The 27754-nt window shown below is 45.7% G+C and overlaps 1 protein-coding gene across 2 annotated transcripts in view; it reads left to right on the forward strand.

Annotated features, from left to right (window-relative positions):
• The window catches only part of slc35f4 (solute carrier family 35 member F4), a 253416-nt gene that overhangs the window by 76362 nt on the left and 149300 nt on the right, over window positions 1-27754 (forward strand). Inside the window, exon 4 of one of the 2 annotated variants that reach the window (XM_041215000.1) lies at window positions 13428-13453. The exons of the other annotated variant lie outside the window; for it this stretch is intronic. Within the exon in view, the coding sequence (XP_041070934.1) occupies window positions 13428-13453 (26 nt within the window). The remainder of the gene's footprint in view (window positions 1-13427; window positions 13454-27754) is intronic. 2 annotated transcript variants of the gene reach the window in all.

Consider the following 27754-nt stretch of genomic DNA (forward strand, 5'->3'; position numbering starts at 1 on the left):
AGTAAAATTCCACCCTTGAATTTGCACACTTACATTGTTCAGCCTTCTTGTGTCTTTTTGTCCAAAGGTGCTGTGTAATGTCACTATGGCCGAAAAATGTGCTGCACACCTTTGACATATAACCTGAGTTACCTGACTGTTGTCAGATCTGAAGAGTCTTTTTCAAATCTTTGAATTGGTTTTGTCAATCATAATATGCAAGTTTTTGTAACATTTCTGGGGAAAGATTTAACTAACTGCACATGTGGTTATGATCTTGCAATGCTTTGCACCTAGCACTGATTCAGGTTGCACAGAGGAATTGCTGCTCCTGCCACCTAACGTAAATTTGAGCACTATAAGTATGTTATTGTGAGTGCAATAAGATTTGGTTGTGTACCTTACAAAATTTTTACCCACCTGTTATGTCTTATAGTTCCCCAAAGTTTGAAATGCAGCTTCAGATAGCACCGATACATCAAGTGTATTTTTCACATCTCTCCCAGTGTGTGGCAGAATGATGAATGTTGGCTTGGTACACTCTCACTGTGGCACCGTCGTGAGTCATATGACATTGTAGATGTACATGTATGCGTATGCATGACAATATAGTTCCAAAATCATTTTAGAATAATATAACAATATAACATCACCTCAGGTTTACCTTTAGTTTTGTTTCAGGAACAATAGCCATTTGATAAAATCAAGTGTCCTGAAATGCAACAGACATTAGGAAGCAGAAAATACAGGACCATTTGCTACTTTAAAAAAAAAAATTGGATACCCCATAGGAATCAAATACAGCACAATCCCTTTAAAAAGAGAAGGTATGGTCACGTTAATCCAAATTGATTGCAAACTGACGTACCTTACATAACTGTGTCCTGCAAAATATTATTTCTGTTGATAGGAGAAAAATTGGAACAAACTAAACATTGACTTATCTTGGAGGTTCACCCATTGTGATTTTCAGGTGGGCATGTCAAAAACAAGCACGACTGAATACATATATTTAAATTAGGTGCTATGTAGTGCTTCAGACCCAGACACCATTTTGGTGGAAATCACTGTTGCCACCTCTGTTTCTGAAGCCTGCCTACTAATCATGGGTGGCACAGGGTGGGAAACAGCCAGTTACAGTGATATTTAAAGGGGCATATAATTGCTGTAACATACATCACTAAAAACATCTGGCAGGCTTATATTTCTCAGTTGCTCTTGAGGGGAGTATTACTGTCCCTTTTTGTGCTGTTAGTGGCTGGGCAACCTTCAGGGAAGTTGAAGGGGGGTACTTTTCTGAAAACTGAAATCCTTTCGGCTATTCTGTTCTGCCTGGAGGAAGAGATGCACCAGTGGAGGGGCCATAAAGAGTTGCTGTTGGAGAGAGACTACTGAAGACAAGGAAAGTTCACAGAGAACCTTATCTCTCCAACAAGGTGCATAGGCTGAGAGTGACATGCCTATTCTTGTCTAAGCAGCAGTGTATAAGGAGGCTGTGCTTCTCTAGGGTGCCTAACAGAGAGTTGACTCCTGCAAACAGACCAACAACCTATTTTCACAGCTGGCAATGCATTGCTTGTTTCAGTCAAAATTATTACAACCCACAACTTTGCCTCTGGATTTCCCCAGGTGGCTACAGGGAATATCAGGAACATAGGAACTTAGGAACAGGAGCATAAACCATTCAATCCTTTGAGTCTGCTTCACAATTCAATTATATGATGGTTGATTTGTATGTTAACTCCTTTTATCCACCTTGCTTCCCTATCGCTTAATATCCTTGCCTAACAAACATCAGTCAGTCTGCATTTCATGCTTTCATTAAGTAGGTGATGAATGTCATAGTTGAAAAAGCAAAAAAATTCATTACATTCCCCATGGATGACCAGAAGTAGCAGGATAGGATTTTGGGATTTGCTCTGATTTCAAGCTTCCCCTAGGTCTAGGGAATCATTGACCGCGGACATATTGCCATGTGGGCAGCTGCAGTCAAATCCACTGCTTTCATCAACTGCAGTGAATTTCATTTCATTACTGGACAACTGGTGTACCATCTATCCCCTCAGTGTATCTCAATGTTGGTCCCTTTAGTGAATAACCGTGCATCTTCAGGAAGGTGCTCCCCACCTCTCCATCTGTGTGGCTGCAAGGCCTATGTCATTAGAAGGAGAGAAGAAGAATAAGAGTAGAGTAAAGGGTTAACATCAGGAACACCTGATTCTGATGTAACTACTGATGTCACTATGATGCAATGACACATGATTAAGTAACTGAGATCTGGTGGGAAGCTGAAGTACAACCTCGTGTTGATTACTGAGATGTACACAAAGCTAAATAAACAAATGTAAATAAACAAGAATAGTTTTTATGAATAACAGTGTAAGGTAGCACTTTTAGGGCAACAGGCAAACCATAGAGAAACTCCATCTAGACCCTGAACAGAAGACGAAACAATGAGAAGTAGGATATGGTGGCTTGCAGTAGCAGGTGAGTGGCAGCACACGTGTGTGTGGGTCTGTGCACATGAGACAGTTAAATAGAAAGAGTCAGGGAAGGAAGTGAAAATGGCAAAACACCCTGTTATGTGCAATCTCTAGCCTCACCATCTCCAGCTTTACCATTTCCAAATCTGTGACTTTGTGAATAATATTGATGACGGTGTGAGAGCTTGCAACATGGCTGCACCTTCCCGCAGTTCTTGTAGTTTCACATCTTCTGTTGTTCAGCTAATTCTGCAAGGAGAGTGAGTGTGGGTTAATGTGTGTAGCTGAGGAAAATGTTATGAAGACGTGTCAGGCAGCTTAGCATACTGAGCACACTGAGAGGAAGAAGCAACAATTGTGTGCAAGAGAGCGAAGGTGGTGGATGAAAACAAGTGCAGGCAGTGTGATGTATCAAAGAGCTTATCAGAAATGTGAAAATGAATCCAAGTCCAAAACAAAATCTAAATAAAATGTTGTTTTGGCTTTAGAAGGGCAGATAAATATCAGGAGAGGGCAGTTTCTGGTGGTTCCAGGGGGGAATTTTCCCATCCCGCTTGTGATGGGCTTTGTGGCAGGCAGAAGAGGCAGGCAAAAAGTCGGAAATCGGCCGGTGTAAAAATAGTTTGCAATTCTCCTGATGGTGGGTTTCTGGCAGGTCAGTTACCTCACCAACAAGTGGCGCAAAAGCCATTTGCATTCATTAACATCTCATGAATACTCATTAAAACAGCTGCTCGCTGGAATCTTGAAAGGCTTTCCAATCTTGCCTCACGCCAGCGGGAAATTACATCGGCCTCAAACCCGTTTGAAAAGGGGAGGCGTGCACAAGTCGGACCTCAGTTCGCTGGTAACTTTGAGGTGAGTGTAACATACATAGCCTACCTGCCATTGGGCTGCGCCGGTCTTGTTGTGATGAATGCCACTCTGCTGGGGCTATAGGGTTGGTCTGCTCCTGTTCTTTGTCCTCGGTGTCCTGAAGAATACCACCACTGTGTGTGGTAATCATGCAGGTCTCCATTTTCAGACAGTGACCAGCGCTGTGGCCAAGGGAGTGCAGGGGTTTTCTACTCCCAGTGGCTGACACCATTGTCCACAAGGACACCACTGTGCAATGGTAGCCAGGCAGAACTCCACTTTCAGAAACTAGCACTTCAACCGGGAGTGAGCTGTGAGCCGAGGGTGAAGATAACGAACACAAGGTGGGCAACGAGGAAGGAAGGCTGTGGAAGGGCTGGGGGAGGAAGTGCGAACGAGGAGGCCTTTCTGGAGTCGCCCTCTAAATTGATGTTGCCGCAGGAGTGAGCAGGAGTCTGCTTAGAAAGAAAGGAGGAAGAGATCCTTGCGATGAAAGCCACTGAAAGCCAATGGCTTCATTAGCACTGTTAAAGGGCTACTCAGAACTCAGTGGCTTCATATCACAGTCGCTGTATCTCAAGAGTAACACATAGGGATGTAGAATGTGGGAATGCAGGCAATAGTGAAGGAGACACAGCTGTATCATATATGGCATTTCATCAGTGAAGGCCTGTCACTTCTAATGGGCCAAAGGGCATCCACACATTGACCATGAGCAACTGATTGGTCATTAATATGCCACATCAGAGATTGGAGCACAGAGCTAGGTTGGGTCACTCATCTCAATTAAACCTTAGAATCTCATGCAGGGCTCAAGATGTTACATATCTGCGATGCCATCTTGGTCACCTTGATGTGTGTGCCAGTGTCTCAGGGACAAGGCGGCATCAGCCACCATGTAAGAAGGGCAGGAAAAACTATGGACCCTTACTGTACCCATATGTGTCATCTTCTGAGCTTCACTTTCTTGCCACTTGAATCATTAATGTCTTCAATGTTTCCTTTCAGAGAGAAGGTAAAAGCAGATATGGATCCAGAGCTCAATGCTGCCTTTGTCAGGGTCCTAATGCAATGGAGGAGGCGAAGGAGGGAGAGGCGATGCTGTGCGCAGCTCCAGCAGGAGGGACATGGTCAGAGGCAGAGCATGAATAGGAGAGTCAGGGGGAGAGACCCAGACAACAGAAGCAAATGACTAGACCTAGGGTTTATTGTCCAAGAGTCTCCTATTTACAAATGAGTGAGAGGCAATGCCGTGCACATCTGAGCTTGTCCCAAGCTCTGGTACATCACATATGCCACATTCTTTGTGAAGACCTGATGCCAAGTGGAGTTGGAGGGTATCTCCTGCCAGTGGCTTTGAAGGTGAATGCAGCCCTCAATTTCTTTGCCCCTGGGTCTTTCCAGGGGTCAACAGGGGGCAGGATCTCTCGGTCCGCAACACATCGATGCATAAAAGAGGTCACAGATGCTCTTTACAGGAAGGCCCATCATTATGTCAGATTTGCTGTGGACGAAGATAGCCAGGCTACGAGATTCACTGGCTTCGCTGCCATCTCAGGTTTCCCAAGAGTACAGGGTACAATGGACTGCACCCATATGGATGTATAGTCCCCATGGCAGCAGGCCCTAACGTTTATAAACCGCAAGGGCCATCATCCCATCAATGTACAACTGGTGTGTGATCACCGGAAGCACATATTGCACGTTTGTGCACAGTACTCTGGGGGTTGCCATGACTCCTACATCCTGAGTCACTCCCGGGAGCCTGAGACTTTCGAGAGACCATTACATCTGCAGGGATAGCTGCTTGGGGTAAGGGGTACCGACTGAAACACTGGCTGATGACATCAGTGCGTTGCCCTCGAGTCGTTCCTAGGAGAGGTACAACGCTGCTCACAGCTCCAAATGCTCCCTTATAGAGCAGACTATAGGGCTTCTGAAGATGTGCTTCAGATGCTTGGACTGCTCAGGTGGCTCACTCTAATAAACTCCCGACAGGGTTTCCAGCATCATCACAGTGTGTTGTGCCCTTCACAATCTGGCAATGCAAAGAGGCGACCCCCTGCCAGAGAATGAACTGGAGGAGGTTGAGAGCTCATCGGACGATGAAGATCCGGAGGCTCAGGAACTTCAGGAGGCCACTGAGGGTCAGCATGAGAAAGGAAAACATGGGAGACATGCCCGTGATACGTTAATTGCTGACAGGTTCCAGGAAGAATAAAGTTAAGTGAGGGAATATGGCCACATCTCTCCTGGACCTCAGTGCGATTTACTTTCAACTCTGGGGCGACCACCCACTTACAGCAAGAACGAGTCCTGGATTCACACTTGCCCGTTCTGACCTCATGAATTGCCAGGCCATGATCTTTGCTTTGGTCGGTGGGGCCGTGTGACTGAGCTCACTCTGGGAACTGAAAGCCCACTTAGGAACAAGAGCAATATGAGAGAAGACTTGAAGCCTTCGCTGCCATCTAATGATGTAAATACTGCTGTGACTGAGATGTGGACATGCCCAGGGATCTCCTCCTCCCGTGTGTGTCTTTTCTTCTGCCGCTACCACTGAGGAGACACAAATGCCGCTGGAATATCAATGCTGATGAGCTGCCCTCACTCAGTAGTGTTCCTTGAGGCAGGAGGGTTAGAAACACTTACTTCACACAATTCAAATAAAGATTTAAACACATCTCCCTGACATCACAAGGGTGAGGGGACTAGTTCAACTGAGGTTGACATCACAGGAATGTGAATCTCACAGTGGAACATATCACTGATTGGGAGACAATAAGAGGGTTCCAATGTACAAATTCACAACACCTTCAGTTGCTCAAAACATTCTCATAACCATGAAATATATTTACAAAAGTGCAATTTCTTTACGTGTATAGCACGCCCATGACCCAAAAGTGACATCAACATTTTTTAACTTTCCTAAGTTCAGTGCTACGCCTGGGTGCAGCTCCGACATCTGCAGCAGAAGCGGGAGCAGCCTGCTGACTGATGTCAGTGATGTCCTTGGTGGACATCCTCTGGCGGCCCAAGGCCTGGAGGGCCCCAGCATGGTAAAGGTCACCTGTTCAGGGGACTGAGCAGCTGGAGTTACAGGCAGAGAAGACTGTGAGTGGCTTGAGAGGAGGCCCCAGGGGCGCCCAACTGATGCTCATCCTCCCTGTAGGTGCCCAAGGGCCCCACCCTGACTCCTGCAGGAGATGGTGCACCTGGAGGGAGGTCAAGGTGCCTCATCCTCATGTTGCCTACATCTTGATGGTGCCCACCCAGGATGTGTGGCCATGGAGTGCAGGGCCAAGCGCAAATCCAGCAAGACCTGCTGGACCAAGATCTCCATGGTGGTTGCTTTCTTGTGGTAACCTCGAGGCGCTCGCATGTCGGCGCCTCAACATCAGACAGAACACGGACGGACTCCTCCATCGTTTGCTCTAGTCTCTGACTGACTGCCAAATCTCTGCCTGATGTTCCGTCGCCTCTCGTTGTATCTCCAGCATTGAGTTGGTGGCTGCTTCCAGAGGCTCACTATCTGACTCGGACTGAGTGGGTGGCTGGTCTCCAGCTGCCCTCCAAGTGCCGGAGACTTGTGCTGTCCCTGCCTCCGACTGATATGGGGATGGGTCAGTAAGGTGTTTCCCAGAAAGCGAGCCTGACCCGAATCTACAGCTGTGCCCCATCGATGTGTGTGTCACTGAGCTGGTGGAGGGTGTGTGTGAGCGCGTGATGGTTCTTCCAGAGCTTCCACTTTGGATGTGGTCTGTGGGCTCGGACTGGTGCTCGACTGGCTTGTGGGCCTCGATCTGCATAGAAAATAGAAAATACAGTTTCAGTTGATGAGACTGAGCTAGATAAGACTGCATGTGACACACTGTGATTGTTAGGATTTGATGAGGTGATGGAGCTGTGATCTGTACTAAGTTGCTGGGAGAGGCCGATCTCCCCTTCTCCACAGGAGCAATCCCTGTCCTCCCCAGCCAGCTCGGCTGCAGCCTCCTCAAACTCACTGACGGCAATGATGTCGGCCGTCCCTCCTCCAGTCTGCACTCTCTCGCGCCTGTTGTGTGCCAGCTTGATCTGTATGAAGAAGAATGAAAGGCATGTGATGAGAAGGGATGGAGCAGAGGTTGGGTGAGATGCAGGTCCCCTGTATGGAGAGTCCTCCCCAGAAGTGGCAGAGGATGGAGTGTGAGCAACATGATAGATGGGATGGTGGTGATGTGAAAGTCTCGGTGTGAGAATGAGTGTTGACATGTGTCTCCCCCTAATGGTTGTGTGAGGTTCCTGAAGAGAGTAGCCGTTTGACTGCATGATGCCATGATGGGAGTTTGATATTGGAGGGAGTTGAAGGATAACTTACACTGGCGGAATGGATGAGATCATTCATCCTCTTTCTGCACTGGATGGTGTTTCGGGTGTGGTCACCAGCGCACTGACTTGCTCTGCAACCGCCTCCCAGGCCAGAGTTGTGAGGCTGCTGTGCTTCCTGGAGCCATCCCTGTGATACAGGACATGCCTGTGTGCCCGCACTCCTCTAATCAAGGTCTGGAGGGCCTGGTGGGTGAAGCAGGTTGCTGCTGCCTTCTTGAGGCTGTTCGCCTTCTTCTGGTTGCTGGAAGACATCTCTGCATATGTGCTGAACACAGGCGGGCTGAGAGTGAGGTGGATGTTTTGGCTGGTGTTTAAGTGTGGCGCCTGGACCTTCGACCCTGCCAGCTGACGGCGGGCAGACGAATCAGCTCCCGGTGATTCGACCTGATACTTGCATAATTAATGAGCTTCCAAGCACGGAATCAGGCAGGAGTTCCTGCCATTCCAGCCAGTGGGGTGGGCACCACCAAACCTGCCCACCACTGCACTTAGTCTTATTAATGGAAAATCCCGCCCCAGTGTCAGTAAGTAACTTGGATCATTTTAACTGCCCTCCTCTCTGGTTTCTGCTGAGTGGGTAGGGTTAAAATCATCACCTGTGTTTCTGCAATATTGTACTGCTGCTCTTAAATGTGTTTGCATTTCAACATGAGTCACCTGCATGTTGCAAATTCAAGGGCTCATGTCAGATGGCTGGTAGACTAGCAATCGGGTGAACTTATCTTCTCTTGTCTCCTTTATTCCAACCTACGTCCCTTCTTTATCTTCTTGCAGGACATCATTGCAGGTCCAGATAGTGACTATAGCCATGTGCAAACTGGCATAGGTGCAGACAGATCAGGAGAATTAACACATGGTTAAAGGGGAAAGAAGGGTTCCTTTTGCTGCTACACTGGCACCAGTTCTCCGACGGAAAGGATCTGTACCAGTGAGATGGTCTCCACCTGAACCAAGATGGGACACATGTTCTCATGAAAAGGGTAAAATAGGAAATTGGAAAAGGCATTAAACTAGTAAAAATGGGAGTTGGGGTTGGCAGTGGGTTGTCGGTTGGGGGTGTGGGGGAGGGATCTACAAGAAATGTAAGCAGCCTAAATGTAGACAAAACACAGCAGAGAGCCTAGAAAAGAGTAAATTAAGGGAGGACATTGATGGCAAAGAAATAAATAGATTTATAGAATGGAAGTCTAAAAAAAGGTAATAAAGGATCAATCTAATAGGTGTAGTCTACATACCACCAAATAGTAGAAGGGAGGTGGAAGAAGAAATATAGACTAATTAGGGAATTGAGTGAAAACATCGAATAATAATAGTGAGGAATTTCAACTACCCTCTTGGACAGAAGTTGAGTTCCTACAATATGTACAGGGCTCCTCTCTAATCCAATATGTAAGAAGCCCAAAAAGGGCTGATCTATTATTTGATGTAATAATGGAATCAGAGCAGATGAGGCAAGTAAAAGAAGGGGAACATCTAGGTAATAATGACCATAATATAATACACTTTTAGATGATGATAGAGAAGAACTAAGTATGATGAAAACCATGTTAATACATTGGAGAAAAGTTGGTTTTGAGTGACTGAGAATAAAACTTGGGAAAATAAAATGGGCAACAATATAAACAAACAACAATGAGAAACAGTTAAAATGATGTTCAACAGAGTACTAAAAAGAAAGAGCAAAGTAGATGCTAGTGGGATGCCATGGATGAATAAAAACATTGAGGATTAGGAAAGAGTCATACATTAAGTACGTTGACAGCAGGGAGGTGCATGATAAAAGAGAATACGAAGAAATTAGGAGAGAAGTTTAAAAAAAACATGAAGAAGGCAAAGAAAAACTATGAAATTAAATAATCAAGGAGTGTAAAAGAAAAGAGTAAAATATTTTACAGGCACATCAATAGAAAAGGAAGGCTGTGGTGGGAATAAGACCATCGAGTGATAGGAAGGATAATAACACAGGTAACAATAGGGAGACGGCAGAAGTATTAAATAATCATTTTGCTTCGGTATTTACCAGGCGATTGAACAGGTAGACATGACATGAAATAACAAAATGATTTGAAATGATAAAAATGATGTATTGAACAAACTAAACAAATTAAAAGAAAATAAAGCTACTGATCTGGATGGATTGCTTCCATGTATTTTAAAAGAATCCAGGGAAGAGATAGCAGAGACATTACTACTCATATTTAATAATTCATCGGAAAAAGGTGTAGTGCTAGAGGGACTGGAGGATAGCTAGTGTAATTCCTCTATTTAAGAAGGGAGACAGAACATGTCCAGCAAATTATAGACCAGTCAGCTTAACATCCATGGTAGGAAACCTAATGAAATCCCTACTAAAGGAGAGAATAGACGAATATCTAGAGATGAGAAATATAATAATGAATAGTCAGCATGGATTTCAAAAGCGAAAACCTTGTTTGACAACTTGATTGAATTTTTTGAGGAGGTAACAGAGAGTCCATAATCCGTGAGGGGCCCTAGGCATTCCTCTCTGTTAGAAATAAATAAGCAATTATTGCTTGAGGAGCACCACTCTGCATCAAGCATGGATGACCAGGAATCTCTCCCACTATTACTGCCTGCTGTGGGCATGTTGAAAGGATTAGCAGCTTATTATCAACCTGTTAGGTTGCGTCATGAATGCTCGTTCCACAGCCATCAAGTCCTGAAGCAGGAGTTTAACCCAGAGCTTCTGGCTCAGAGGCAGAGGCACTGCCTACTGAGCCACAAGACCACAACAGAGGAAGTAGACAATGGTAATGCAGTAGATGTAACTTAACTGGGTTTTCAAAAAGCCTTTGGCCTAAGGGTGCCCCTTAATAGACTAATGAATAAGGTTAGAGGGTGAGAAGTCAGGGGACAAGTGACAGAATGGATTTGTATTTCCTTTCAAAATAGAAAGCAGAAAGTGGGAGTAAAGGTAGTTATTCGGAGTGGCAGAAGATGGGGAGTGGTGTTCCACAAGAATTGTTCAGAATTTACATTAATGACTTGGACTTTGGAATCAAAAATACAGGGCTGGATTTTATGTAAATCCCACCCACCTCCATGGCGTGTCTGAAGTTTGGGAGGGCGGCACACATAAAATGCAATGCGTGGCCAACCCACTGCCTTCCCACCCACTCCTGACCAGTCTCCCATTTTACAGGGGGCAGTGGAGGTGACAGATGGCCAGCCCATCCTTGGGTCTATTGAGGCCATTAAGTGGCCAATTAGTGGGGGTGGTGGGGTTGCTGTGGTGGATAGTCAATACCTAGGAGGACTGCAACAAATTCCAGGAGGACATTAATAAACTTGCAGAATGAGTAAATAATTGGCAAATGAAGTTCAACACAGATAAGTGGGAGGTCGTACCTTTTGGCAGGAAGAATAGGGATGTCACTTATTACTTGGAAGGTGCAAGTCTAGGTGGGGTAGGGGAACAAAGGGATCTCAAAGTAAAAATACACCAGTCACTGAAAGTTGTGCCACAGGTTAGCAAGGCCATAAAAAAAGAGAAAAAAAACTAGCACTAAGCTTTATTTCTAGAGGGATAGAATTGAAAAGTAGGGAAGTTATGCTAAATCTGTATTGAACCTTGGTTACATCATACTTAAGAAGAGTAATGATATGGAGGCGCTGGAGAGAGCACAGAGAAAATTTCCAAGGATGATAGAAGTGTGTGTGTATACATATCAGGAAAGGATTGACATGCTGGATGTCTTTTTTGAAAACAGAAGGCTGAGAGGTGACCTAATAGAAGTCTTTAAATTATGAAAGGCTTTTGTTAGAGTGGATACAGAGAGAATGTTTCCACTTGTGGGGAAAAGTATAACTAGAGGCCATCAATATAAGATAATTACCAAGAAATCCAATAGGGGATTCTTTAGCTAAAGAGTAGTAAGAATGTGTAACTCACTACTGCAGGGAGTGGATGAAGCGATTGAAATAGTCAGTCTATCCCAGCTTCATGGAAACATTAAAGGGGAAGCTAGACAAGAATTTGAGGGAGAAGGGTATAGAGGGTTATGAAAGTAAATTTAGCTGAGAAAAGATGGGAGGAGACTTAAGTGGAGCATGAACACCGGCATGGACTGGTTGGATCAATGTCCTGTTTCAGTGCCGTATATCCAATGTCTCATATCCTAAATAGGGAATCCAGTGTAGTTAAGATCTCTTTTTTAAATGACAAGGCACTTCAGCTTCAGGACTGGAGGCAATAGAGGGTTAGAACTGTCAACACATTTCCTTGGTGGTTACCATCGCAATTGTTAGTTTGGCAACAATAACTCTTGTTCATGATTTCAGGCCTGAGTGTTTTTTTTATAAGCTTTCATACATTGACTGATATGGTCTGTCATATTGTATTAAATGACTATGTAAATAATACAACCTAGCTCCCAGGCTCTGACTACCTCGAGAACACTCCATCTGTCAGTAGAACCACACAGCCAAACTATGGGGCAACCAACTCCAGCTTTCTAGACCTTCCATGCAGCTGCACGACTCCTGACCACCTCAGGAAAGTTCTGATTTGGCTGGAAAGAGATTACATTGGATATATGGCACAGAAACAGGCCATTCAGCCCAACCAGCCCATGATGATGTTTATGTTCCCCTTGAGCCTATTCGCTATCCTTAATTCTAGCCAGCGACGGCCACACCCCATGAATGAATAAAAAAAAATTTCATACAACAGTACACCCTTGGCTTGTGCCTATGTGTAATGTTGTTGCACATTTAGCTAAGGTCACATTTTTAGGTGTTTATTTTGCTTATAAACTTTTTCACCATCACCTCTGTTCTATGAACTTTATTTATAATACATTAAGTGCACAGGCCAACTTTTATCTTCCATCATGTTAGATGGTGTCTTGGCAACTAGTCTCTTATCAAGATATGATGTGGTCTTTTTCTCGGACTGGGTGTTGGTCAATCTGCATCTTTGGGTTTTCATACTGTTGTTCATAGATAGAGACAAGATTAAGCTTTTTTCTTATAAGACTAAAAACCTAAGTGAATGAAGCTGGGATGGATTGACTATTTCAGTCATCTTAAAGGCTTCTTAAAGGCAATGAGATGGATAGATCAGAGACATCCCCTCTACTCATTCTTACTCTCCCAAAAACTCTTCCAATACACAGGCATAAATTGCAGCATAACATGCTATAATGTCTTGTCATCTAAGCTGTGCTTAGAAACATGGTTTACTATGGACATTCTGAACCATGTTCTTCTGATCCCATAGGTATCTAAAAGGAAGAGGTTACAGAGGCTGAGTCTTTTCTGAACCAAGCACTTCACAAGACCCTTTATCACTCAATGATAAGCCAGATATATCCACCCTAGTGGCCTTCAGTTAGTAAGTTGCATTTGGTGAATCAGTGAACACAAGTGAGTTAGAACAGGGGGAGATGGCAATGAGAAAACACTGACCTGTTGGCTAAAGGACCAGTCAATATCCCAAAGACCCATATTAAAAGACCTTACCTTGCCTATCTGGGTGTGTCAGAGTTCTCCTATTTTCAAAGCAGGAGCAGTGACTGAGCTAGGCCATCTGCTGCAGGCTGATTTGCAAATAACTTTTGACGACTGGAATGGTTCCCGGTAGCTGTGAAGGTTACAATAACATTAAATTTTACGTAACAGGTTCTTTCCAGGCCAGTCTGCAGTTTACATCTTTTCATACCCAGTTCTAACTTATCACCACCTCTCTTAAACTCTCCACTGTCTCTAAATTGTCAGACTGCTTGTCCGACATCCAGTAGTGGGTGAGCAGAAATTTCGTCTGACTATGTAAATGGCTGTGTATATTTGTTCCATAACACTAGGGGGAGCACTTCCTGCGCCTGTGCAGATATAGGGTGGAATTTTCCATGCTTGCTGGTGTCAGGCGTGCTCGAAGGTGTGAGCGGACAATACAGCCAGAAGGCCAGGAACCGGTTTGACAACATCATGAAACCAGTTTGTGGTGTCCGCTCAGCCCGCCGATGGCTACATATCATTATAAGGCCAGTCCGCCAAATCATCCCCCACTGCTGGATCATCTGTCCATGTTGGTGTGATAGCACACCAGTGCAGGACACATCTCGACAAGTGTGATGTGCAGAAGTCAGGACTTACCACCAAGGCTTTCCTCACATCACGAACGTCCAAGGAGCAGAAGATGATGGAGCGCATCAGCAACGGCACACTGGAGGAACGTCCATGGCATGCTGGGTGGATTCTCATGGACGTGGCTCTGCTGCAAAGCAGCTCACAGAAGGTGAAAAGTCACCATTGAGAATCTGCTCACAGTGGATGATGGTTGAGGGGCTGGAGAGTAAAGCCCAGCTGTGTTCGGGAGAGGAAGATGTACTGGGGGGGTGGGAGAGGAAGGTCTAGGATCGACTGGGAGAGGAAGAGGTGTTGTGGGCGGCGGTGGGGGTGGGGGGGGTGTTGGAGGTGAGGTTCGGGGGGGGGAATGAAGGTGACAGGATGGGGTGAGATTGGGAGAGGGGGAGTGAAGATGTCAGGATGGGGTGAGGTTGGGCGGGGGGGAATGAAGATGTCTGGATGGAGTGAGGCTGGGAGGGTGGAATGAAGGCGTCTGGGGGAGGATGGGAGTGGGGAGGGAGGAGCGGGTAACAGGGGTGAAGATGGCAACTGGGAAGGTAGGTGTAAGTGGTGTAGGCTGTTCCTAGGTTTATTCTGGATATCAACAACTCAAAACTACCAAGTAAGTTTATTTAGTGCTTCATGACTCTAATACAATTATGTACTCACATATCCACGCGGGTCGGGTTGCTGGTTGCTTGGAAGGTCCGAGAATCAGATCGGAAGGAATTATCAGTTCTCCTTATTCTGATCTCCAAGTAGTTGATCAGACTACTTCATTCCTGAGTTAACTAACTTATCACCTATGGAGCAACTTCTCTTATACCCCGTTCTCCACATGCACCCTGCATGATCAGGCTTTGATAAGTCGACCCCAGTGTCCAGTTCTTGATGATTGGTCTGTTGACCACTGGCAGGAGTCACAAGTGTGCCATGTCCACCACAGTCGGTTGATCTTCCACCAGTCCAAACATCTGCTTGTTTCTCAAGGGTCTCATCTCTCAGTTTCGACCACACATGGCAGCTATTTCCCTTAGCTGTCATCTATCAGGTCGTAGACATTGTCTCATCCCATGGCCTCTCAGGTCTCCAAGCAACCAATCCCAATTACATTGTTAATATACATTAAGCAGTCTTTGACTCCTTCATCTTATGGGCCTCTGGAGTCCAGTACGCTTACTTCCCCATTTCTTATGTGACTTCACTATACATTATATCTATTCAGCAAGTTCCGTTTTTTTCCTTCAGACACTTGTTTTTCTCAAATCTGTGTTCGGCCCCCTCCAAATACTTTAAGTCATGTCATGTATAGTTCACAAACTTTAAGTAGTTGCCTGCAGGGGGGGTTGGAAGGTGTAGTTAGAGGCCTACCCTTGAGCCCCCCTAAAAGTGATGTGGTGCTGTCTGTGAAGCCTGATGCTGATGACTGCGAGTGCTGACCCAAGTAAGGTAGGCAAACAAACCTCGAAGTCCCGAGTGAAGTGCAGCTCGCCAGGCGCACGTTGCTTATGTGCTATTGTGAAACACGTGGACGTGTTTTCCCACTGTATTGGGAGGACGATCCAGCGGGCAGGGGCAGGCAGGGGTGGGGGGGAAGCGTCCAATGGGCAAGCCTAATAACAATACGCTGATGTATTACAATGAGGTTCCTGATGTCCGATGGCGGAGAAGGCGGGCTGAGCTGTCAATAGCAAACTGGCTTCACACTGTTGTGAAACCAGTTGTGCCATATTGTCCACTCACGCCACTGAAAATGCCCGATGCTGGAGGGCATGGAAAATCCCAGCCTTTGACTTTGGGGTAAAGAACCTCATTAACTATCAACTGAGCTAGGCCAGGATTGCTTGCACAAAGCCTTTCCAACTTGATTCAGAAAACCCACTTAAACCTGCAATCACTTTCCATTTTATATATCTGTCATGCTTTGCAAATTCAACAAGTTCAACAAAGCAGTTCAATGGAGGCATTTAAGAGGAATTTGGATTATTATCTGAAAAGGAATAATGTGCAGGGTTACAGGGAGAAGGCCAGGACTGGCACTAAGTTAATTGCTCCTTCAGAGCGCCAGTGCAGACATGACAGGCCAAATGGTTTCTTTCTGTGCTGTAACCATACTGTGACCCTGTGAAGTTTATCCCTGGTAATAAAGTAGAAATCTGAAATAGGATTTGATGCTCCGCAGCCAGGTGCGTGCTCCTGATGCTCCTCTTGATGAATACAGAGAGGTCTGAATTGGTTGCATATGTGCTGGCAGCCACAGTGCGGGCCGAGTGCACATGCACAACCATTCCTGTTGCCTTTCCTGTCGGCAGCAGCAGGTACAGTGTAAATAAATAGGCAGGACCTTTTCCTCTTAGCAGCGAAACCAGTGACCAAGGTGCAAAGATTTATAGTAATTGGCAGAGGGTTAGAGGAGAGTTGAGGGAGAAAGTTTTTCACCCTGAGGGCGGTGGAGTTCTGGACCACACTGCCTGGAAAGGGCAATAGAAGCAGAAACTCTCATCGCATTTAAAAAGTATTTTGATATGCACTTGAAGTGTTGTAAACTGCAGGATGACTGACCAAGAACTGAGAAGTGGGATTAGGCTGGATAGGACTTTTTTTGGCCAGCACTGACATGATAGGCTGAACAGCGTCCTCCTGTGCCAAACATTTCTGTTTCTGTATATGACTGCAGGTATTATCTTTGGTCCCTGCCACAAATACTGTTCCCTTGCCATTGCCTCCATCCGCCTCCATGGCTATTGTGTGAGGATGAACCAGACTGCAACCTTTGTGTCATATTTGACCACGAGGTAAGCTTCCAATCACATATCTGCACCCTCACCAAGACCACCTATTTCCACCTCCATACCATTTCCCAAACCTGCCCTCCCTCAAGTCATCTGCTGTAGAAACCCTCATCCATACCTTTGTTACCTCTGTATTTAACTATTCCAAAACTCTCCTAGCCTGCTGCTGATCTTCCACCATCCATAAACTTCAGCTCATTCAAACCTCTGCTGTTTGTATCCTAACTTGCACCAAGTCCCATTGTCCCATTATCCCCGTGTTTGCTGATCTAATCTGGCCCTCGTTCCAGAAATGCCTCAACTGTAAATTTCGCATCCTTGTTTTCAAGTCATTCCATGGCTTTGCCCCCTCCTTATTTCTGTAATCTCCCCCAGCCCCAATATATCTGCACTCTCACAAATCTGCAGATTTGCACATCCCCTTCCTCGTGCACTCCATAATTAGCAACTCTGATTTCTGTTGCATGGGCTGTAAATTCTGGAATTCCCTCCCTCATCCATTCTGCCTCCTCTTCTCATTTAAGACACTCCTTAAAATCTACCTTTTTGACCAAGCTTTCGATCATCTGTCCTAACATCTTTTTTAGCACAGTGTCAGATTTTGTTTGATAATGTTGCTGAAGGGAAGTGCCTTGGACATTTTACTACCTTAAAGCATTACAGGAGAAGGTCTTGTGGTGCAGTGGTAGTGTTCCTAACTCTGGGCCAGAAGCTCTGGGTTCAAGTCACACTGCAGTACTTTGCCAAGCATAATCATAGACCAACCCAGCAGAAATTTATGGTTACCCATGCCCTTTTAGGGCATGTTCCCTGAGGGAGGAGGAAAGCACTATATAAATACAAGTTCTTGTTGTTGTATAAATGCCCACTGCTGAAAAGATACAACTGTTTGCAACTAGCTCAAACAGCAGCAAGTTTGTTTCAGAATTCTGTGAATGTTGTCCAGGTCTGCAATGAGTGAGATACCCAAAGCTTTTCCCAAAGTTTTGGAAACAGGACCTTATTTTAGCTACTCGATTTAAATTGGGTTATGTTTGCCAACAGCTTTGCTTCATTTTGCCCATCACAAATTAGCTCATAAGAGTGGTGACCAATTTCACAACTCCCACCCACTAGCAGTGAAGCTCCATGTCACAGTCAGTGCCTAGTAAATTCATAGCTTCAATGTATGTACAGTCAAAGAAAAATCAGACAATGCAATTGGGCACAGGCTCTTGAACTCCATTATTCTGCATCTACAGTGTATTTCATTGAATCTCAATCCATCACAAGCCATTCTTCCTCAGAAGACTGACTCTTTACCCATGTCAAAATCAAAATACTTCATACCAATGCTCCTCAATGTAGTTTAAAAAAAATCACTCATGGGATGTAGGTGTCACTGGCTAGGCCAGCATTTATTGCCCATCCATAATTGCCCTTGAGAAGGTGGTGGTGAGCTGCCTTCTTGAACCGCTGCAGTCCCTGTGGTGTTGGTACACCCATCGTGCTGTTAGGGAAAGAGTTCATGGATTTTTACCCAGTAACAGTGAAGGAACGACGGTATATCTCAAGTCAGGATGGTGAGTGATTTGGAGGGGAACTTCCAGGTGGTGGCAATCCCATGTGTCTGATGCCCTTGACCTTTTAGATGGTAGCAGTCGTGAGTTTGGAGGGTGCTATCTAAGAAGTCTTGGTGAGTTCCTGCAGTGCATCTTGTAGATGGTGCACATTGCTGCTACTGTTCGTCGGTGGTGGAGGGTGTGAATGTTTGTGGAAGGGGTGCCAGTCAAGTGGGCTGCTTTGTCCTGCTTTGGGGAGTCAGGAGGTGAGTTACTCACTGCAAGATTCCTAGCCTCTGACCTGCCCTTACAGCCACAGTATTTATATGGCTAGTCTAGTTCAGTTTATGATCAATGGTAACCCCCCAGGATGTTGATAATGTTCCTCGTGGGCTAATAAATACCACAATTAAATTATGAACGCCTGGAAGTGATAGAAGCATAGGGCTGAGTTTTCTTCCATGATGTATTCAGTAGAAGTTGGGAAAATTCCCGGCTTCGCGTGCCTGCCTCAGGAAAAAGTGGCTTCAGAGGCGCGATCTTCATTGCTGGGATTTGGGTGTGGGCTGAAGTCTGGCCACCCAACTCTGGAAATACTCAGAGGCAGAGGTGGGACCGATTTAAGAAGCGGCCTTTTCATGGCTCAGTCCCTGTATAAAGGGCCATCCTGGAAGTCACTCACTCTGACAGGAAGGAAATTGTGAAGGGGTCACAAAGCTCTGTGGGAGGAGACTTCATTGCCTTGTCATGTGAGTACAAGTTTTTAATGTTGGCGAACTGGTTACTTTTGCTGTAAGAGATAGTCCATCAAGAGCTTTCTAGAGGAAAGTTTAGGTGCTGAAATCTGCCGACTGAAAATGTGTAAGGAGTGTTCACACAGCTGACATTTACTGTTTGCAAAGATCCACTGCACCCAGCCACGTAGATGCCATCATTTTTGTAGTTACATCAGGTCACCACACTGTATAGCAAGTGAAATGAGCGGAGCAGCTCGGGGGCTGGCATCAGGCCCCCCCTCCCCACACCCTAACCTCCCCCCGGCAGCCAACCACAGCCCATGCAGACCTTTCATGTCCAGCCACATGACATTTCACCTATCACCTTTTCAAGTGTGGACACCCAAAACTGCCTCACCCATAACCATGACATCAGCACACTGACCTCGCAGGCATGTATGACTCCAAGAAAGCACATGGGAATCAAGTAGAGCAGCAGAAAGAGAGAAGAATCTGACTCATCCATGTTGTTTATTCATTGCCATGGCGGAATGTCCCAGAGGAGCAGCATGTCTGTGTCTCATGGATTAAATGCATTCACACTTAATTGCAATATTTAAACCAGATGGATTTTGATAAACGTGTCCACATAGCAGCAAAGTCCTGACGGCAGCAACAGGACTTGGACCAGGACTTGGAGATCTTGGTGTAGGAGGTCAAAGGCCAGAGACACACCCTGTATCCAGCAGGTTGAAGAAACCCTGCTGCCATCAAGAGATGTGGCAGGAAACTGCTGCTGCAGTGAACGCAAATAGGCAAATATGTCTAAACATGGACTCAGTGCCATATGCGATATATGCTGTGCTCAAGCAAGGCGAGTTGTTGGACTGAATCATTCATTTGCCTCTGGTTTGGGCACCAGATGACTGAGGCATCAGATGGGAAACAATTGCCACATACGTCACCATCAACAAGGTTGACCGAATGGAAATGACACTTTTGTATGGCATCTGAATCAGATGGCATCTGAATGCCTGCTACATGGATGCAGGATTCAATATCCTTGAATTTGTCTTTATTGTTCACTTGCAGGTGAAGAGAGCTCTAAAAGCTAAGTTGATGGCCCAGACAGGGGACGGGCCTGCGAACCTCAGGGTGATTGATCAGTGGAGGAGAGGGCCATGCAGATAGCGCATGTGCCTTTCCAGGCCACAGTAGGAGATGGCGAATTGCCCATAGCAGGTGCCAAAGGCGGTGTCAAAGGGACCTTCGATCATGGCTTCACTGGTGGTGGTGATGGTTGTTCAGCACAGTGGAGGTGCATCAGGCATAATGGGCATTTGGTGCATGGTGGAGCATGAAAGAAAAGTTTCAAGGCAAGGCTTCTGCTTATACTGTTTTTGATAATAGCCTGTAACTGCATGTGCACTCACACTGAGCAAGGATTACCCTAATTATCTTCTGTTGTGTCTCACACAGATCCCATAGCCACACACCCAACCCCCAGAGCCAGAACTTCTCTCGAGCGTCAGGAGGAGGAGGAGGATGAAGAGGTGTCCAAGGAAGCAGCATCCCATCTGACCAGCCCATGATATACCAACACAGATACTAGCACTGAGGAGTGAAGTGGTGCATGTTTAGAGTTGGTTGCATATGGTGAAGGTCACAGCATCTGAGTGTAGGAGGAGGTGTCTAAGCCAGAGCCATTTGTGTACAGTCTCCCTCGGAGGAGGGAGGCAAGTTACAATGATGCTCCAGCTGCCATGGAGGTGAGATCTCAGGAGTCACCTTCAGGGGCACAGTACTTGGATCAGCAGCAGCAGATGTCGATATCTGACAGAGCTCCCCAAGGCAATGCATGCTCATGCAAGTGGAGGAGTCCATTGTGGTGATGAGCTTGACCTCGTCTTGGGGGCTCGACTGCATGAGCTCCAACCATGAGAGATTGGCCAATCTCATGGCGAGTCACATGCAGCATCACTCCTAGTGTATGCAAGAGCAGCATGAATTCCTGCAAATGGTATAAGGCTTACTCAGTAGCCTGGAGCAGTCCGTTCATAGTATGAGCACTGTCTACCATGGAATACATGAGGAGCTGTGTACCCATAACAGGACATTCTTGCTGGTGGCACAACAGATGCTAGAATGGACGGCCGCTGCAGCCCAATAGTCCACCCCATACAACCCTCCAGAAAGCCAACCTAGGAGTGAGGAGGTTGCAGAGGATCAGAAGTCTGCTGCGAATAGTCTTGCACACTTGTCTTCCACAGCTTCCACGTGCTCCAGTGAGCATGGCAACCACTGCAGGTCCCGCAGTCTCGGTGGGTAGGCGGGAACGTGGAGTTGAGGCTACGTTCAGATCAGCCATGATCTCATTGAATGGCGGAGCAAGCTTGAAGGGCCGAGTGGCCTCCTCCTGCTCCTAAGCCCTATGTTTGTATGTGTTTCCATCATAGTTCAGGTAGATCGCCAATGGGTACTTGCAAGAAGAGACCAGCCACAATGCCCCTCAAAGGACAGAAAGGTGAGCAGACTGCCTCCAGCTCCTCCGAGGCAACATGGGAGTAAGGGGGCACCACGTAGGAATGTTTGAACTTGAAAGGCACCACAGCATTTCGATCACTGATGGGTTCATGTGTGGTGTTTATCTCACATCGTTAAATATACCTTTTTCATTTTCTGTAAATACGCTATAAAAATCAAAGGATAGATATATTGGCCTATACTTGCTGAGTGGCACATACAATAACCAGGTGAACATATAACTGCATGATCTTACCAGCGTCACTGAAGATTGTAGCCAGAAGTCCATCCCTCAGCCACTACACTGTTGTGATGGGTGAAGCCATGTGTTTCCATCATAGTCAAGTTGGGTGCTCTGTGAAATGTCCATTGCTGATAGCTGTCAACCATGGGATTTGGGTGGCACTGGCCAGATCAGCAATTATTGCCCACCCCTAAATATCCTTGAGAAAGTGGTGGTGAGGTGCCACCTTGAACCTTGCAGTCGATGTGATGTAGATACACTTACAGTGATCTTAGGAAGGGAGTTGCAGGATTTTGCTCCAGCAACAGTGAAGGAATGGCGATATATTTCCAAGTTAGGAATGTGTGTGGCTTGGAGGGGAAATTGCAGGTGGTGATGTTCCCATGCATCTACCACCCTTGTCCTAGGAGGTAGAGGTCTTATGGAAAGTGCTGTTGAAGGATCCTTGGTGAGTTGCTGCTGTACATTGTGTGGGTGGAACACACTGCTTCCACGTCTGTGTGTCATTGTTGGAGGGATAGAATGTTTAAGGTGCAAAATGGGGTGGTGATCAATTGGGCTGCTTTGTCCTGGATAGTATTGAGCATCTTTAGACGTGGAAGCAGTGTGTTCCTGTCCTGGCTGAAGATTGTTGCGAATGCTTCAGCCTTAGCTTTTGTACTGATGTTCTGGCCTTCTCCATCATTGGGGATGGGGGTATTTGTGGAGCCTCCTCCTGCAGTGAGTTGTTTAATTGTTCACCACCATCCTCGACTGGATATGGCAGGACTGGTTGTGGAATCGCTTAGCTCTGTCCATCGCTTGCTGCTTATGCTGTTTGGCATGCAATTAGCCTTGTGTTGTAGCTTCACCAGGTTGACACCTCATTTTTAGGTATGCCTTTTCTGCTCCTGGCATGCCCTCCTGCAATCTTCATTGAACCAGGGTTGATCCCTTGTTTTGGTGGTAATGGTAGAGTGGGGGATATGCCGGGCCATGAGGTGGGACTTCGCCTCTACAATGACTGTGCAGTGGTCACTCCTACCGATACTATCATGGACAGATGCTTTTGTTGCAGGCAGGGCCATGAGGATGAGGTCAAATATGTTTTTCCTTCTTGTTAGTTCCCTCACCACCTGCTGCATACCCAGTCTAGCAGCAATGTCCTTTAGTACTTTCCCAGCATGGTCAGTAATGGTACTCTTGGTGATGGACAATGAAGTCCCCCACCCAGAGTACATTCTGCGCCCTTGCCACCCTCAATGTTTCCTCCAAGTGGTGTTCAGCATGGACGAGTACTGATTCATCAGCTGAGGGAGGGCGGTGCGTGGTAATCAGCAGGAGGTTTCCTTGCCCATGTTTGACCTGATGCCATGAGACTTCATGGAGGCCAGAGTTGACGTTGGGACTCCCAGGGCAACTCCCTCCTGACTGTATACCACTGTGCCACCACCCCTGCTGGGTATGTTCTGTCAGTGGGACAGGATGTACCCAGGGATGGCGCTGATGGTGTTGTCTGACTGCATGAGGATAACTATGTCAGGCTGTTGCTTGACTAGTCTGTGAGACAGCTCTCCTGATTTTGGCACAAGTCCCCAAATGTTAGTAAGGAGGACTTTCCAGGGTTTGCCATTGTCGTTTCCGGTGCCAAGGTCGATGCCGGCGGTCCATCCGGTTTCATTCCTTTTTATTTTTGTAGCAGTTTAATACAACTGGGTGGCTTGCAACACCATTTCAAAGGGAATTTGAGAGTTAACTATGTTACTGTGGATCTGGAGTCACACGTAGGCCAGACCAAGTGAGGATGGCAGATTTCCTTGCCTAAGGGACATTATTGAACCAGATGGATTTTTCTGACAATCGACAATGGTTTCATGGTCATCGCTAGACTTTTAATTCCAGATTTTTAGTGAATTCAAATGGATTCAAGCAGAGTATTACCTTGGGTCTCTGGATCAGATCTCTGGAAGGATCCAGCTGCATAAAAGTTGAGAACCACCATAACTTTCACCACAATTGGCACGGGATGGGCACCTGTTGTCCGAGGCATGAGGTCTGCCTCCAACATGGCACAGGTTTCTTTGACCATTTCCTGACACATTCTAAGCCTTTGCCTACACTGCCTTTCATTCATTTCGAGGAAGCTATCCCTGTTCCAGGATATCCTTCACTCAGGGTAATATCTCACCCTCCTCCTTCCAGCTGGTCTGACTGGGGGCTCTGCCACCTCATGCCCGGGTACCATGACTCTAGCTGCAAACTGCTGACCCCATCTTTACTCTCTATGCTGCATGTCCTGTGCCTATTGCTTCAACCTTCCTTGTGACCTTGCTCTTTTCCAGCCACCCCAACCCCTTCCTTCCCTGAAATCATACAGCAGCCTCCATCTCAGAGCAAATTCAGCTTTAACCCTGATAGCGCACACAAAGCTATGCAAGGCTTTGGATTCTTGGCCTCAGGCTTTCAGAGCTGTTCATGTCTCTGGTATCAAGTCACGGAACACACACAGCAACCTTTGCACCTTTTGACAGTGAACATCATGATTTCCTCTCCATCTCTTTAAATGGCCTGGCTAATTCAGCATGTATGCCCCTTTTCACATACCTTTCAATATCGGAAATTTTGAGAATGGGGGTGGGACCTCCAGATCCAGGTTCACTATTTTGAACCCTCCACAAGAGTCTTCCTGATTGCACAGTATTTGAATTTCAGTCAGCGTTCTGCCAATTGTCTGCCATAACTTCGGTAGAAGATCTGGGCCAACCTTAGGGACATCGCATAAGCACCATTCTGCTGAAGTTAGAGCAAACAACCAAGAGAACCCTGCAGAAATTCAACCCGGTAACATATGAGACAGGTGTCTGAAGCAATTTAAAGGGGCAGGCAGCTTGAATGATTACAAAAGCCAAGGACTATGAATGCTGGAAATTGGAAATTTTAAAAAAGGAAGCTAGAAACATTCAGCAGCAAAGTGGAGAGAGAAGCAGAGCTAATGTTCCAGGCTGACGACGCGTGCAAAATTAAATGATGTTGATGGAGTGGCAGAATCTAGTTTAGACTGCCAATCTATTGCACCTGATTTAATTTCTAATATTGATTTGGACCTTTGTGGTCTTGTGTTTCTCTTAAAATCTGATGTTGCCAACGTAATCATGATGAAAAATGTGATACATCATGCCACTCAATCATTGGCTTCTCATTGGAATGCACCTGATCAGATTCGAGTGGGCACCTTCAGTGTCAGGCAGCAGAGATCCCAAAAAACTGACACAAATGCAAAAATGTGGGAGGTGGGGGATGAGGGAATCGCACTGCTGTGATCCCTGCCTCATTCCTGTCACTAAATCTGTGGACAGCAAGAGGAGAATTCTGCCCATCTCTGATGTTGCTACATATAATGAGCTAAGTAATCCTTCCTCCCCAGTTGCAAACAATATTGCTAAGCAAACATAAAAAATGTATTACAAGTGGTGAGCAGAAGAGATGGAGCAAAAGATCAGAAAATAAATGAAACACAAGGTGGGGGTGCAGGGGTAATTCTGGTTGTGTGATAATGCAAACCAAATGCTAGTGAATCTACAGCCAGTTTTACATCTCTCCACATCTTTAGTTCCATTGAAGAAGTTCAATTTCTTCAAAAATCAGGAGAAATGTAAAAGAGTCTGTTGATTTTCTATCAATCGCTTACACAATGAACGACATCAAAATAACTCCCAAAGTGTGAAAGAAAGCGCAAGATGGATGGAGCAATAAAAAATAAGCAGTGACGAAGTGAATATGCAATGAACTCTTGCTTTCCCTGCTTCCTCACACAAAAATATGCTCCTTGAATCTGACAGGGTGCATGTGCAGCTCTGCCTATTCAAGAGCCCTGCCACTGACCTGCCAAATGTCATGGGGGGGTCAGGGGAAAGTTGCTTAATTATCAACCTTATGACTGGTGCTTGCATCATCAGGACTGTATATGAGACAACCACAGTAAACATAAGGCTGGAATGTTTGATTAAGGTGGTTGGTTTGATAAGGGGTGCCAGGTTCCCTTCGGAAGCAAGTTGATAGTTTCCCCTTGTGTTTGGGCCATACCTTGATCTTGTTTTGGCCCCTATGTACGTTCCACAGCCGCTAGCTGTTGGTACGTCCCTTTGAAGATACTGGGTGTGGAACATCCAGATGTAGGGATCCTCCGCTGTCCAAATAGGTGATATGAGGGGAATGGAGGATACATAGAGGCATAGAAGTGGCATTGGCTGGCACGGGTACACTGAGGGGGCGTGGGTGATTTGAGGCTGCATGGGTTGGCATGGTGAACTGGTTGTGGAGTGAGGGGTGAGGTTTAGGGGGCCTTTAAACATTGCTGGGAGCTGGGATACTATGCTGGAGAACTGAGGCAGGCCTTTTAACTGGCCCGCCTCAGCACCTACACTTCTCCCACACTGGTTTGTGTCTTGCAAATTGCAGTGCGAACCTGATCCTGGTGTGAAAAGACAAAAGTGGCATGTGAAGTAACACACGGGCTGGTGTGCAATTTACGAGCTGCAAATGTGCGCAGGTCAGATTTTCCTGAGCCAAAAGGCAGATTCAGACTATTGTCTGTGATACATTGTGGTACACTGGTTTTGGTCATTAGGGGGCAGTAATGGCATTGCAAACCTTCAAATGAGTTGTGTTTTCAAAGAGCATTGCAGAGCGCCTGCTTTCAGCCTGTGCTTTAATGTACAGGAACTTATATTTTACTCTGTGATCTGCCATGTAATAGGGGTGGGGCTTGTGACATGGCTATGTCAAATTAATGTCACATCCATGAGATCTAAATTATTTTGATATCAATTTAATGTAGGAGGGTTGTAAGCCAAGCCTGCAATGTGGTTGGACTGGTATGGAGCCATTTCTTTGAGAGGTCCTGGGTTCAATATGTCAGCTGGGGGATGGCAGCATGGTGATAATATTATTAAACCAGTGATCCAGAGGCCTGGACCAATGCTTCAGGGATATGAGTTCAAATCCCAATTTTAAATAACGGAAAAATGACTTGCATTCTACAGAACTATTTTTTAGTTCCATTGGTGTACAGTAGTCAGTTTCTTCGTAAACTGAATAGGAATTATATTAAAAAGCTTTTAAAATGTGCATATTAGTATCCTTCACCTAAAAGAGAGCTTAATTTTCAGGAAAATACTTAGACTGGGTGATTACTTTGCAGAACACCATTCAGTCCATAAGCATGACCCTGAGCTTCCTGTCACTTGTTATTTTAATTCTCCACCTTGCTCCCACTCTGACTTTCCTGTCCCTGGCCTGCTGAGGTCTTCAAATGAAGCTCAAGGTAAGCTCGAGAACAGCACCCTCAACTTTCGACTCGGCACTCTACAGCTTTCTGAACACGATATTGAGTTCAACAACTTTAGATCATAACCTCTGCCTCCATCTTATTCAATACTTTTTTCTTGCTGTCTTTTTTTGCTGGCTTGTTTATTTCTTTATCCCTTCATGTTGCATTCAGGTGGCTATTATATAGCCATTCTTTTTTTCTTTACTATTCCCATTACCATTCTCTTTGGCTTTTGCATCATGAAATCTTTTGTTATTTAATCTCTCCTGCCCTGCACCCCATCATTAACCTTCCCTTTTGTTCTTTGGTGCCCCCTCCTTCCATTCTACTGGTTTAAGGACTTTTAGATTTCCATCTTTCTTCAGTTCTGATGAAAGGTCATGGACCTGACACTCACGGATGCCGCCTGACCTGCTCGGGTATTTCCAGTATTTTTTGCTTTCATTTCTTACTTTTAAGGGCCTGTTCAAAAACCTGGATATGGGCACAATAACGGAAATTCACAAAGGTGATCATTTCAATCTGGGGACAAGACCAGCTTCTAGTTGGATTTTTTTAAACAAGTGCAAAAATTTGCCAAAATTCAATATGTGCTGAATGTAATTTGCACCTGAAATTCCTCCATTATCGGCACTAGTTTGTCTGATGAAGTGAAAAAGGAGCAACCTAGTGAAAATTCCTGGCCAAGCAAATAGTTTTCCTGTCAAACCTTGTGTCAAATTAGCAATGCCACTAGAGATCAATTAATTAGGAGTGGCGCATCCAAATTCTCAGGCAGCAAGGACCTCAACAGAGCCCAGATGAATGAGACATGTACCATGAAGCCGTGTCAATCCCCTGGGCCTCCAGTGC

Source organism: Carcharodon carcharias, chromosome 20 (genome assembly GCF_017639515.1).
Source record: "Carcharodon carcharias isolate sCarCar2 chromosome 20, sCarCar2.pri, whole genome shotgun sequence".
NCBI lineage: Eukaryota > Metazoa > Chordata > Chondrichthyes > Lamniformes > Lamnidae > Carcharodon > Carcharodon carcharias.